The 12,830-nt window shown below is 38.6% G+C and overlaps 1 protein-coding gene across 9 annotated transcripts in view; it reads right to left on the bottom strand.

Moving 5' to 3' along the window:
- The window catches only part of KIF13A (kinesin family member 13A), a 115,252-nt gene that overhangs the window by 17,045 nt on the left and 85,377 nt on the right, over window positions 1-12,830 (bottom strand). For 6 of the 9 annotated variants that reach the window (XM_082753278.1, XM_082753277.1, XM_082753272.1 and 3 more), the window contains 12 exons: window positions 9,194-9,356; window positions 8,403-8,543; window positions 6,670-6,819; window positions 5,953-6,117; window positions 5,143-5,316; window positions 4,445-4,596; window positions 4,203-4,335; window positions 3,932-4,078; window positions 2,926-2,964; window positions 1,477-1,576; window positions 1,263-1,389; window positions 334-389 (listed from right to left, as the gene is read on the bottom strand). In XM_082753278.1, coding sequence (XP_082609404.1) covers window positions 334-389; window positions 1,263-1,389; window positions 1,477-1,576; window positions 2,926-2,964; window positions 3,932-4,078; window positions 4,203-4,335; window positions 4,445-4,596; window positions 5,143-5,316; window positions 5,953-6,117; window positions 6,670-6,819; window positions 8,403-8,543; window positions 9,194-9,356 — 1,547 coding nt within the window. The remainder of the gene's footprint in view (window positions 1-333; window positions 390-1,262; window positions 1,390-1,476; window positions 1,577-2,925; window positions 2,965-3,931; window positions 4,079-4,202; window positions 4,336-4,444; window positions 4,597-5,142; window positions 5,317-5,952; window positions 6,118-6,669; window positions 6,820-8,402; window positions 8,544-9,193; window positions 9,357-12,830) is intronic. The other 3 variants (XM_082753273.1, XM_082753276.1, XM_082753280.1) reach the window with 1 other exon arrangement.

Below are 12,830 nucleotides of genomic sequence, written 5' to 3'. Positions count from 1 at the left end.
GGATTTATACATCAAAACACACACAGGATTTTCCTGCCTGACATTCCATTTAGACTAAGCTTGCTCTTTTATGCATTTTTCTGTTGTATAACCAATCCTTCTACTTGTATGATCCCTGATTATTATCTTAATTTTAAAACAGTTGTACTTAACTATTGCAATGCATAGAATCAGAAGAAAGTACATTCTCCAAGCCATACTAGACAGTGCCATTGCCAGGACATTTTTATATCTTCTGAGACATTTAAGATCCACTCTTCCATCTACCAATTTACTGATCCAAACTAAATGTTATTATTTTCTTTATTTTTTTAATCTGTTGTTACAACTTACCATTCAAATCAAGGAAAAGGACAGGTATATGTGTTTCCATTCCTGCAGGTGGAATCCTGAAACAAAAACTGCTGTCAATACAGAAGGCAAATACAAACCTAAGCTAATCTGGGCAAACAGTTCTCCATGCAAGTTTTCTATTAACTGTGACCAACGACTAAGACTATCAACATTTTGATGGTTACTTAGAGCAAACTCCTGGCAAGACATAGTCTTTATACCAATAAATATACTTCTACCTACATGACCACAGCAGACTTCAAGTGAGTACGGGAAAAAAAATCCTAAATTTGAGAGGAAAAATTATCACTACGTCATTCACCCAATGAAGAAGAGATATTAGGCATTATCAGAGACATCAGTGTACACTTGATTAGAGCTTTTATTTCTTGTCCACACTTTCACAAATTTAATATGTTACCTTTTTAACTTTTCAAAGTCAGTTTCAACAGCCTTAAAACACATATTTAAATGAAATTAAAGAGAAGTTCTGAGATATGTTTCTTCTGCTCCTTTTCAAATTTTCTTTTAAATGCGAATTTCTTCCTTCCTCACCCCAGCTCAATTAAACGATGTGTTCTACAATTAATTTTTGAGCAATTGAGCCTTTTTTTTTTTTTTGAAAGGAATCAAACTACAGGATAGCTTTCTCAAAACTAAAAAAAAAAAAAAAGTAAAATAGTATTAAATTCAAAGGCAATGTTCAAACCGCGACAGCTATCTCAAAACTCCTTTTTGTAGTAAAGGAACTAAGCAAACACTCATTACTTTCAAACAAGCACCTGACCTTCTATTATGCCAGCTCAGTGTAGTTGGAGGTATTACAGGAAAACCTAGAAAGCTATAAAACATCTTGAGAATTTTACGTTGTAGTTTGCAACGTTCATGTAAAAGAAACGAACAACTCCAATGGTTTTTTCTGAACATACCAATTTGCAGGGGCACCGGGAATTCCACTGCCTGGTGCTGGAACAAACACCGCATTCCTCTCTTCTGTCAGCCCTACCCACTGCTCTACCAGCCGGGCTTCTCGTTCAATATCATCCTCAGATTTTTCTACAGTGAAAGAGGGTAGTATTATAAGACACATTTCTGATGATATAGGGAATAAAGTACTTATGAGAGAAATTTTAAGTTTTGAACCTTGCTTATTGCTGATCTTTTGAATCTGCTCATCTAAGTATTCTCTGCGTTTTATCAATGCATCAGACCATCTTTCTCGTACACAGTTTAAGTCTTCTTCCTAACATGGGAAGAAAAATGGAAGTTATTCAGCTTTGCAGTTAAGATCAAATGGCAGGGAAGTTTGTGACATTCATCAGAATCGCTATTAAACAGCTTGCATGATGCAGAAAACTTTTTTCCCCAAATAACATGCACACTAATTAAGTACCTCATCACCCATGAATGGAAGCTTATTTGTTTTCAAGTTTCATATTCCAAAAGGAGGAAAAGAAAATGTGACTAGCTCAGTTGCTGAACAGAATCATACACCAAAGACTAATTACCCACAGAAGTGGCAATCAAACTTTTTAATCACATATGGAATAGGAAAAACAGGTATCATCAGTTGATCATAGATTCTCCTGAAGATTAGACAGGTCAGTATGCCCTCAAACCTGCACAAAACTCCATTGCTAGCAGCTGCTATCAGTGCAATTAAAAGATTTCTCATGCAAACAAAACCGATCATGCAATCATGCTTTGTGGTATCACAGAAAATCTGGTTCATTCTTCTCTGTGATTTGTCAGGAAGCGCAGAAACAGCCCGCGAAAAGTTAGTACCTAACTGGTATCTTTGAGTTTGCTGTAAAACCTAACCCATTATTTCATGGGATGTCAGCATTCTCACCTAACTGGTTTTAATTCCTTAAAAGCTGCCTACTAGAAGTAAGACTTCAATGTAAGATCTGTAATGTGCTTTACATTTTTAGGTATTTCTTATCCTGGCCCTTGCCATCTTTTTAAATGATTCTTCTTTTAAGTTTTCTAAACTGTGACTGTCCTGTATTTACTTATCACACAAGGAGCCAGGCTCAAGGTTTGTTGGTTTGTTTTCATGTAGATGAGCTTAAAATAGAAAAAATGTTTCACTGAACTTCTGTATTCCCCACACTCACATCCACCACTCTCTCTCCCACTAGCGTTTCAGAAAACTGCACAACTTCAAAGGTTAAGATGTTTTCTTTAGAAAACAAAGCAAAACAGCCCAATGCTGTATAATTTGGTTGACAAGAACTTGTGTACCTTCAGGCTTTGTTTTGTTTTGTTTTGTTTTTCCCCTAAGATAGTCACTGGAAACTATTTCCATTTTAAATTCAAGTTTCTAAGCTTTTATTTCCATATCAATTCATGTAGCCAGTTAGGAGAGCTGACTGCTGAGTACTAGAGAGAAGAGCACACTGTAAGAGTATAAAGTCACATGGTAAACTGAAATAGCAGTGTTTTATAGCCCAGGTAGCCTCTTAAATGCACAGCATATATTTCAAAGCTGCTTTTGCTTGCACCAGTATGCTTGTTCATTGGAAAGTTGCTGGCTATTAGCATTAGCTGTGCCCCATGCCACAGGATTGACAGCAACAGCAGCAATACCTGGTAACTATCCATATCACCACCATCCTCCTCCTCCTTCTGGTAGGAGAAAATACATTTTGTAAAACACAAAAGAACATGCATTTTTTTCAACAGAAAAATCAAAGAATTACCCCAAACCACAAGTACAAAAGCATCTTGCCACAAACAAATTTGTATAATGTTAAAATTACAACATTCAAATAACCAAAGCCTTATTAACAGGTAGGATCAGATCTTTCTTCAGACTACAGCATCTCAGCCACGATTTTAGCGGTTACATTTAGTAAAAAAAAAAGAGTTCGTAGACTACAGTGCCAGAAAAAGGGCTTAGCAAGCGTATCATCAATATTTTCACTTTATAGTTTCATCTGTACTCATGGCTAGAATTACTTGTGGTTCTGAACGTCTAAAGGTGCCTTTCTTCCCTGGGTGACCTGTTCCACTTGTTCTTTGCTATCACTGTTAAAAGGATCCTTAATTTCTTATACAAATTTATCTAGTAGCAGCAAGAAGCCATTTATACTTCTTAAGACCTTTTTCTGCTAGCTTTAACAGCCCTTTTGCATTCAGTAAATCAGTGATCAAGTAAACTGTTTGAAAAGATAACTAGTATCTCACTAAGACATTTTCCTATCTCTTTTTTTTTCCTCATTCTTTTCGCCTTAATTTTCACTGTCCCACAAGGGACAGAAACTAACCAAACTAGTAACCCCGTATTAATTTCACCTCTACACACAAAAAGTAAAAACAACTTCCATATACCTGCTGTCTTGCATATACCTAAATATTACACTTGGTTCTTTATCAGTTATACATTAACTTACAAGCATGAAAAAAAAGCAGATATAGCACCCTATGATCAAATATATGTATTAGACTCAAACAAATATAAAACAACAAAATTAACCTATCATGTACCAGTGTGTGAGCTAAGGTCCCTTTTGGAACTCTGTTGGGCAGGGTTCTAGAGCAGCAAAGCAAAATCAACAAAATAAATCGGTGCATGATAAAGTAACTGTCTTACCTGGTAGCTGTCCAAGCCCCTTTGCAATTTGGTTGATCTGGCAGTCACTCCACCTATGGAGACTGAAAGAATTGCTTCTACCATGAGAGGCAATGTTCCCGAATGTTGTACAGGTTTCACTGTCACCTGAACTCTGCGAGAATGACCCTGAGCAGGAAGGCAGCCAAGAGAGAAAGAAAGGCAGAGAGGGAGAGAAAAACAAACAGAGAGAAACTAAGAATAACATTAAGAATCAATGTATGTATGAATAAGACAACACGAAAAGACATACCTGCCTAAGCTGGAAAATCCCCCCTGTGTTTACATCCTTTGCCTGATGGAGTTCAACTGCAGTATACTCTCCCATCTCATTCAATTCTTGTATGGAAATCCACATTTCTATTCTTCGTGTTACTTCATTCCACCTAAAAAGGTATACCAACAAAACTTAATGCTTGCCTCACCGAAGTATGATTTGTGAGCCACAGGTATTAGAAAGCCTTTGGAAAGCTGACAGAAGCATTTTATTTATACCTGTCTCTCAGTGTCCTTGTTTTAGCATGAAGAGAATCAACTTCCCAAACAGAGGTGCCATTGCCTGTACATCTGTGACCCCACACCTCGATAGCAAGAGCTCCTTCTGAAATGAACTCCAAAAACTCCTCTGTGACATTCACCACATAGTCCTGGAAATGAGACAAACTTATGATATCTAATCAGATGAAATAACTGCATCTCCTCAATTGGTTTGTAAGGACACACCAAACAATTACTTACTTGCATGGCTCAACCATACAGTTTGGATGATAAAACTTGACTCTGGTTTCACAACTCTTTTGACAAATCATCTCAGCAACTACTGCTTCTGCATCCTGTGTATCACGCTTGAAAATTTCCACTGAAACCACCTCACAGCTCCATTACCATTTTTAAAGACACTGAGCTTACCCAACAGGTATATAACAAGATGTCATTCTATAAACTATAGTTCCCCCTGTGCATATTAAAGATGACTTACAAGACCACAAATGACAAGAATGTTTTCCTTTTGCTACATTTTGAAGAGGTGGTGAAGTGAAATATTATAGCATTTAAACTATTGTCAAAAGTCATTATTTATATGACTTGATTCCCTCCTTCTTCCCCCAGGGAAAACAAGGCTTAAATTCTGAACAACTTAGTTCAAACATACCATCCTCCTGATAATACTATTTCATGGAAAAAATAATTACCTGACAGTGAGAGAAAGTCACTGTATAATGAGCATCCTTGCTCTGAGGTGAAGGCACATCCGGATCTACCACTGGTGCTGCTACTGTTGACACGCATTGGTCCCAGAATGTGTATTGACAGAAGACAAAGTTGGAGAGATTGGGTGGCAGTCCAGTTGCTTCTTTTATTTTTACCTGAGGAGATAAGACAGATGTTCTCATGGTAATTTCCTCTACTGTAAACTGTTTAAAATGAAGCATTTCAACCAAAATTATCAACACCTAAGAATTTTTAACAGATAACTCCAATTGCTTTCTAAAGATGTTCAAACTTGGGAAATCTGTATTTTGCATATACAAAAATGCAGATGCAAGAAAAACTGTTACAGGCATCTAACTAGCCCACCCACACACGTTTTCTCTGAGGTTGATACACTTGAGTAAAACACTTCTTAATCACAGAAAAAATGAAATCCAGACACTAACCATAGATACTACATTAGATAATCAAACAAATCACAGGAAGTGGATATCTGGAAAAACTGTTTCCCCTTCTGTGTCTGCCAAGAAAGCCAGTTCTTGTAATGTCAGTATTTGTGAAGTAGACCTGTGCTTACCAGAAACTAAGGCTACTTAATTCAGTCACAGGCAACCACAGCCAGTTAGACTGACATACACTGAACTGGAACCAAGAGTAGTCTCCCTCTCCTCCTTTTCTCTTTAGAAAATTTAAAGCAAGCAATAGCTGACATAGCTGAGTACTTTACATCAGACCAACTACATAGTTACAAAGGTCTGAAACTGTTAAATCCATCATGTGTTCTCACTTACCCTGCAGGAGAGCTTTTTTGCTCTGTGAATAACTTCTCCATTGTTATCCATGACTTCCAGACTCCCACTCTCACTGGAGTTCTCAGATGAGTCATCTCCTTCTACTACACGTTCTGGGACAGACCCAGTGACTCGCATTACTTCAACATGCAACCGTCCTGCAACCTAAGGCAAGATAAACACTCAGAACCTACGCAGAAAGGATTTAAAGACATTAAGACAGGAGATATCTAACTCCAGGAGGTGCACAGAAACTGGCAGCTAGCACTGAGCATTAGAACTGAACAGCTCACAACCATCAAAGGAAAAGTAAGAATGACAAAAAAGATGAGAAAGGAACATAAAGGAACTGTTTGCATGCAGAACTACTGAGCTTTTTAATTCATATGCTACAGAAAAGGCACACAGCATCATGACTGTGCATCAAAACTTCAATATGCTGTTTTTTGCTCAGCTACCAATATTGATACTATAAATTTTATTCTGCCGTTTTAGTAGATGGGCAACTTTAAACACTTAAACATAAAACATACATCAATTTGCAAAGCAGTTATTCACTGGGAAACAAGTCAATAAGCCTCATTTGCTCATTAAAATATGGTGCATATTACTAAGTCGCCCTGCAAAAAAACATGCTACCAATGAATGAATGAACGTATGGATGCACAGGTATGGATGCACAGCCCCGCTATACATTAGGGCACTATTTCACATTACCTCCCCCTGCTGGCTGATGATGGGCACAGCATACTGCAGCTTAACATCATAGAAAAGGCACTCCAAAAACACATTTGCCACGCCAATTAAATTGTGATTCTCTTGTGCTTCATAAAAAGGATCACCTCTTTTGCCAATGAGCTTCCTTACCTGTTTTAAAGAGCACAAAAGTTATTTCAAAAACTGCAAGCATGAAAATAAAAATTAAATAACCAAGACAAGAGCACGTCACAAAACCTAAGGGACTACCATTCTTTTCTTTTCCTTCCTGTTAACACAAGCAGAAAGGGACTGGGAGCTATCAGAAATCTGTAATGAAATCTTTGAGATGAGACATTATGCAATCTTTTCTTTACTACAGTAAATAGTAATATGGCCCACATTTTTTAGTGATGTCAAGGTGAACCAGACTTTACCATTGGCAAGTACAACAGACATTGCTTTCAAGAAGTTTCGCCTTACTTTTCTGCTCTGTTTACTCTTTTTAAATGAAAGGATAAATCATCTCCAGGATGAATAGGCTGCTGCTAGGACAAAATGGAAAGTGCAGGATGACTCCTGCTTAATCCTACAAGTGTTCCCAAGAATCCTCAAGAGCTGAGAACATGTCTGCAGCATTTTCTACAAGTACCCCATAACACAGCCACAAAGAATTCGCACGGATTCTGGGCATGATAGGCACACCTCAGTGGACGTTAGCTCTTTCCCTTCTCCTCTTTTGTCTTCAACACATGTATTTGACCCATGTGTTTCTATGTAGTACACAAAACACATGCATTATGCCCAACCTATGCTATGGAAAGAATAATTCTGCCTCGGGAAGACATGTTAATGTACTGAAAGGGTGTGTTATCAGTTCTTACTAAAGTCAGCAGCAAAATCGTCGTTTTCTTCAATGGGCACTGATGAAGTGCCTGACCTCCCCTGCGTTACAATTTTAGAGATTTGCAGTGCTTTGTCCAAGGGCACAAAAGCATGACAGTTGTTCAAACATATTTGAGAATGATTCTTGATACAATTAATTCAGATGCTCCATGTCAGCCATAAGACAGTAAGGTATACTTCTTGTGTACGTCTACCTTGATACTTGAGGACATCTTCCGGAACACCAAATCTCACATCTGTCTCTTGCCAGGAAACAAAGAAGCTTTTGACAAGTCTTGCACTCATTTCTAAAGGCTGACCTGTTATTTAAATTCTCATGACATGCCATCAGGTTTTGACAGAGATACTGATGCAGACTAAATATTGATTTATTCACTGCCTTAAGGTAGGGGGATATACAAATGAGATTACAGAATATTTCACATTTTAAAATAAGTTCTGCCCCACTCATGTGTTCTGCACCTTAAGTATATCTAAGCAGCATAAGCACTCTCTAGTCATCCTTTGATACAAACCACATTTTAATCATTCTTTCTAATGCTGTTTGCTGTTTCAATTCAGACTAATGCCTGTCTGCATGGCAGCTGTATTATGGCAGGTAAACATATGCTCTTACTGGTGTCATGAGTCATTAACTCAACACAATTACATCTGAGAATACAACTTAGGATAAGATATAGCTGTGTTTTACTCTGCATGGGCATTTTGTTCATAGCTGTTTCATTTTTTTTTAACCATAGTGCTGTATCCTTTAACATACTAAGTCATTGCACTTTATCTGTACAACATACTAAAAGGGAAACAAAAACTCAGTCTGTGATCCCCTTCATAAAAAAATAAATTAATACCTCAGGAATTTTCTCCTTCCATTCTTGATAGAGGTCTCTCATGTCAATCAATTTGTTCTCTAGTTTCTCAATAGTCCACACTTGAGTAGCTTTTCCTTTTCTTCTCACTTGAATAGCAGGCTCGCTCACTATTGCGCCCCTCTAAACCAGAGGAGGAAAAAATCACTGCAGGAAAGGTGCTTGCATGTAAGTAGTTTAACCTCTCACTCAAATTGTGCTCTTAAAAAGGAATGAAATAAAGAGCATACAGCTTCCTTCTGTGTGCCAGCCATACTGCTTTTGTCCTCAAACAGAACATACCCCATACATCTCTGAAGATCCAGACCTCTTTATTCTTCTCAGACAACTTTCATTCACACAGGATCATTAACAACGCTCTCAATCAAATCTCTTATGACAGGTGTATCATTTTAAGTGCTATTTACAGCAACACTACAACTCGAAAATCCTCAAGAAAAATCATAAGAATATTTAACAGAAACCGGTAATTTTTGCACACATAACTAAAATGCAGCATTCTACTTAGGTTTTACAGCAACAGAACACAAATGTCTGCTCACAAACCGAATGCACATCCTTATTACTACACACTTGAAAGAACAGTAGGAGCCATACTTAACGCTACAATCCCACTTTTATCTTATTCACTTTCAATACAATTAAAATCACACAGCATCCGTGTTTTGCCTACGTATAATCCAACAAAAATAATCTTTTATGGCCTTAATTACATCTACACACTTTGAATTAGGCATAAAACTATTTCATTTCCCAGCTCTATTTGTTATTACCTTTTTGTTGGCACTGAGGTTTTCAGCAGGGATTTGTAGTGTTACTTGATAATCTGTTAGCTTACTCATTTCTTCTGCTAAGAAGTTTGCTTCTCTCACCAGCGTATTTGCTTTCACTATCTGCTCTCGAAGTTTAGCCAGGCTCTGTCGAAACAATTCATCCCTGTGGTGCAGTAGGTAACATGAAAAATACACAGAAACCTATTTCTATTATTGGAAAGCTGCAAATAGAGGTGCTAACAAAGACTTTTCTGAAGCAAGTGCAAGGAGAAACACTATATGGCACTATGTCAGCAAACACAAAACAGTGTGGGACAGTTTTATTGGGGAAGAACAGTGATCACATATTAAGCAAATATATTATGTATATGCCCAAATAATTAAGTAATGCCCAAATAAAAGGGCACAGCACTATGACAGCTGTTAGAGTGATAATTTGTTAAAAGCCCAAGGGATATTCTTAACTTTCAAGAAATGAAATAATTGCAGCTGTCTTTGCCTTTAATCTGTAGTCATGTTCCACAGAAACTACCAGTCCCAACATGTGACTCGTCTTGATAAAAACTGCTTTTCCTCGGGTGGTGATGTTGGAACCTGCAATCACTGCCAGACACAACTTTACGTTGCAGCCAGGGCTCTGCAGTGCTATGGACCCCCAGAAGTCCCCGCATATACTTAAGCCATCTCAAGCATGAATATTAAAAGACACATTGAGTCCTATTTACCAGAAGCACCTTTTACCTAATAGATGAATGAGCACTGGGTAAAGCTCCTGCACTCTGTACAGTTAAGTCTCTGGACAAGTTCCAGAAAGGTTTCTATGGCCTGTCTGAGCAAATCTCTTCTAACCTCAAACCCGGCAAACCTGCTACGACACATCCTGTACCTCCACCTGCAATACCGTGATCCATTCTCACCTGGGGATCTCTTCTTTATTTTGCCTTTTAAAGTATCACGGTCATCGTTTGAACAAATGGCAAGTCCTTCTTTCTGCCCTTCCTGTAATCCCACCTACTGTGCCCCATTATCTTCTACATAAAACTCCTGATCGAATTTCAGATTTTCCAGTGACCAGCACTCCCTTGTAGGAATTTTCATCTTTTCTAGGAAAGTCCTACTAAAACCTAGTGTGTGTTGTGCACATATACTTCTCATTCCCATGAAATACACTACATCACAGGCAATAAATTAACTCACGGGCCTTGCTGTGAATACAGGCAAAATTTGCCTATTTGCTTTTGCTCAGATAAGCTCGGATCTTTCATGCATCTTTATTGTACAACCCACAAATTGCTGTTAACATGCCTTTTAATCCCCAGTAGAACTCTTCCTGAGTGGTTATCTTTTTTCAAAATACCTCAAAGGAACAGCCTGGGTAATTCAAAGTGCCCTCTGATTCTTCCCTGACACTGCATCAAGGTGGCAAACAACTAGCAGCCTTAGCGGGCAGCTCTGCATTTTAGTGCCTTAAACATGCAAAAACGTGTGCCTTCGTCTCCCTCCCCTACCTGGCCTAAGTTTGTAATAGTGGTGGGTTCCCCAGACAGCTCTAATTCTGGATTCACCCAGAAAATGAAGACAGTTGGGAATTACTCACTGAACAGTGCTTAATGCTGAAAGTACGCTGCACCTGCAAGCACTGCGAGGCAGCTGCCTGGCTTGAGAAACAGAAGCAAGCTTTGATCTCTAAGTGCTTTAAGAGGCACGGGATTCAACTCCAGCCAGTCCCTTCCTTGAGTCAGGAAACCTGCATCTGGCTGCTTTGGTTTGGGGATGCTCCCACACCAATCTCTTCTTCGCTAGATCCTTGAGGAAGGGATGGTTTAAGACTAAAAGACTAAGAGGAGGACTGAGGAGTGGCAATGGTAGCTCAACCAATTACTATGGGTAGTTCCCATTATCTTACACGTATTGCAGTTGTCTTTTTCTACAGCTGTGGCAGCATCCTTCCAGAAACATAGCCAAAAATGACATTTTTCACACTGGACTTCTTAATTTTTTACTACATATAACCCGTATGGCAAACTCCATCAGGGTGTTAGCCAAAGCAAATATCCACCAACCGTGAAATGCTGAAACAACTGTTAGCGACCCTTTCAGTCTGACACTCAGGAAGTGTCTCTGGGATTCCCAGCGCCAGACAGAGAATGCTGACTCCAAACGAACTAAAGCTCTGCTCCAGTTCACCCCCACCCCCACTCCAACAGATAAATTCATTCAAAGTTCAATGGATTTACTTCATGTCAACGGGCTTTAACTCTGCATCAGGTATCATCCGTCCTTCCGCAGTCAGCACAGAGCTAGAATCAACAAACCCTGTAATGTGTTCTAGCTGATCGGACAGATACAGCCATGTGCTTAAATCTGATGCTTATCAAATTCCTTCCACTGGCTGACCCGATAGAGCTCGGCTCCATTAGCAATGGCAACAGAACAGCAGCTAAAACTGCACTCATCAAACCCTGTACAACCCAGAGACCTGTCTCTTTCACGTGTTCTTCACATTGACTTTTCCCTTGTTTTCTGTACTTCTTGCCCTCTGGCCAGTGGGCTGGCGAAAACCCTCTCAGAACTTTGTGCCACGCTTTTACAGAAGAAATCCCTCAAATATTTTTTTATTTAGCAAGACTCAAAACTTTTTGCTTTTTTTCCAAAGCCCCCAAAAAAACATCTTAAAAAAAAAAAAAAAACACAGAAGTTATACCTAAGAGATACATAAAGCATTCACCCATGAAGTCCAGAGCCAGAATGCTTGTCAAAGCACAGCTCCTTATAAAATGCTTCTAACAACTACTGAGGAGAGAAGGCTGGTAGAGCCCTTAGCCTTGATACCTCTCCAGATTCTCATTTTTATGTCATTCCATAGTCACAGTATGTGTATGCAGTTAATTTTAAGACAATCAGTTGCAATTTATTCTTGTCAGCTCTCAGTGACAGGCAAGAAGGTGCTTTTTTTTTTTTGCCTTTTTTTTTTTTTTAATTATTTTTACCGCTGCTTCTTCCTTTCTGTTGCATCTTTTATAGGCATTTTATAGGTATCTTTAACCCGTAAGCCCAGTTTTCATCTCTGCTACTGAAATGGGTCATCAGTGATTTCTTGATGGCCTTGCTGTGCTCAGAGCAGTACTGAGCAGCAGTGATTCTGAGCGGCGTGTTTTTTGCTTCACATTCCTTCTGAACCACTAAAGCAGCCTGCAAATCACAACCATGACTCTGCAATGCTTTACATTCAGTTCACAATACAATGATTCTGTTTTTAGCTCTTACGGGGGCAAACAATCATTTTAATTAAAGTTGAAACAGAGCAATGCTTCTCTCCCTATGCTTGCCATGGAAAACATTCTAGTTGTCATTGCTGAGTGTGTGAACAGATTGCTTTTTTTTTTTTCCATGCCAAACTTGGCAGAAATTACAAAACAAAAGCTCACATAATAACTAAACCAAGATCTGTTCTGTTCTATTTTTAACATTCTGAATGTGAAAGCTGCAATGCAATCTTGGCTTCCTTTATTTAGTTAGACTTGTCTTGTGCATGGATTAATTTATTTCTGGTGGAGGATAAAGCAAAAGTAATTAAAATAGGAAGGAGCATTCAAACTCTCTGCATATAGAAAAAATGTGGAGTGAACAATGGAGC

This window comes from Aythya marila (genome assembly GCF_965140915.1).
Source record: "Aythya marila genome assembly, chromosome: 2".
Lineage (NCBI taxonomy): Eukaryota > Metazoa > Chordata > Aves > Anseriformes > Anatidae > Aythya > Aythya marila.
Note: the sequence above shows the minus strand (reverse complement) of the source record. Positions and strands in the feature narration are given on the sequence as shown.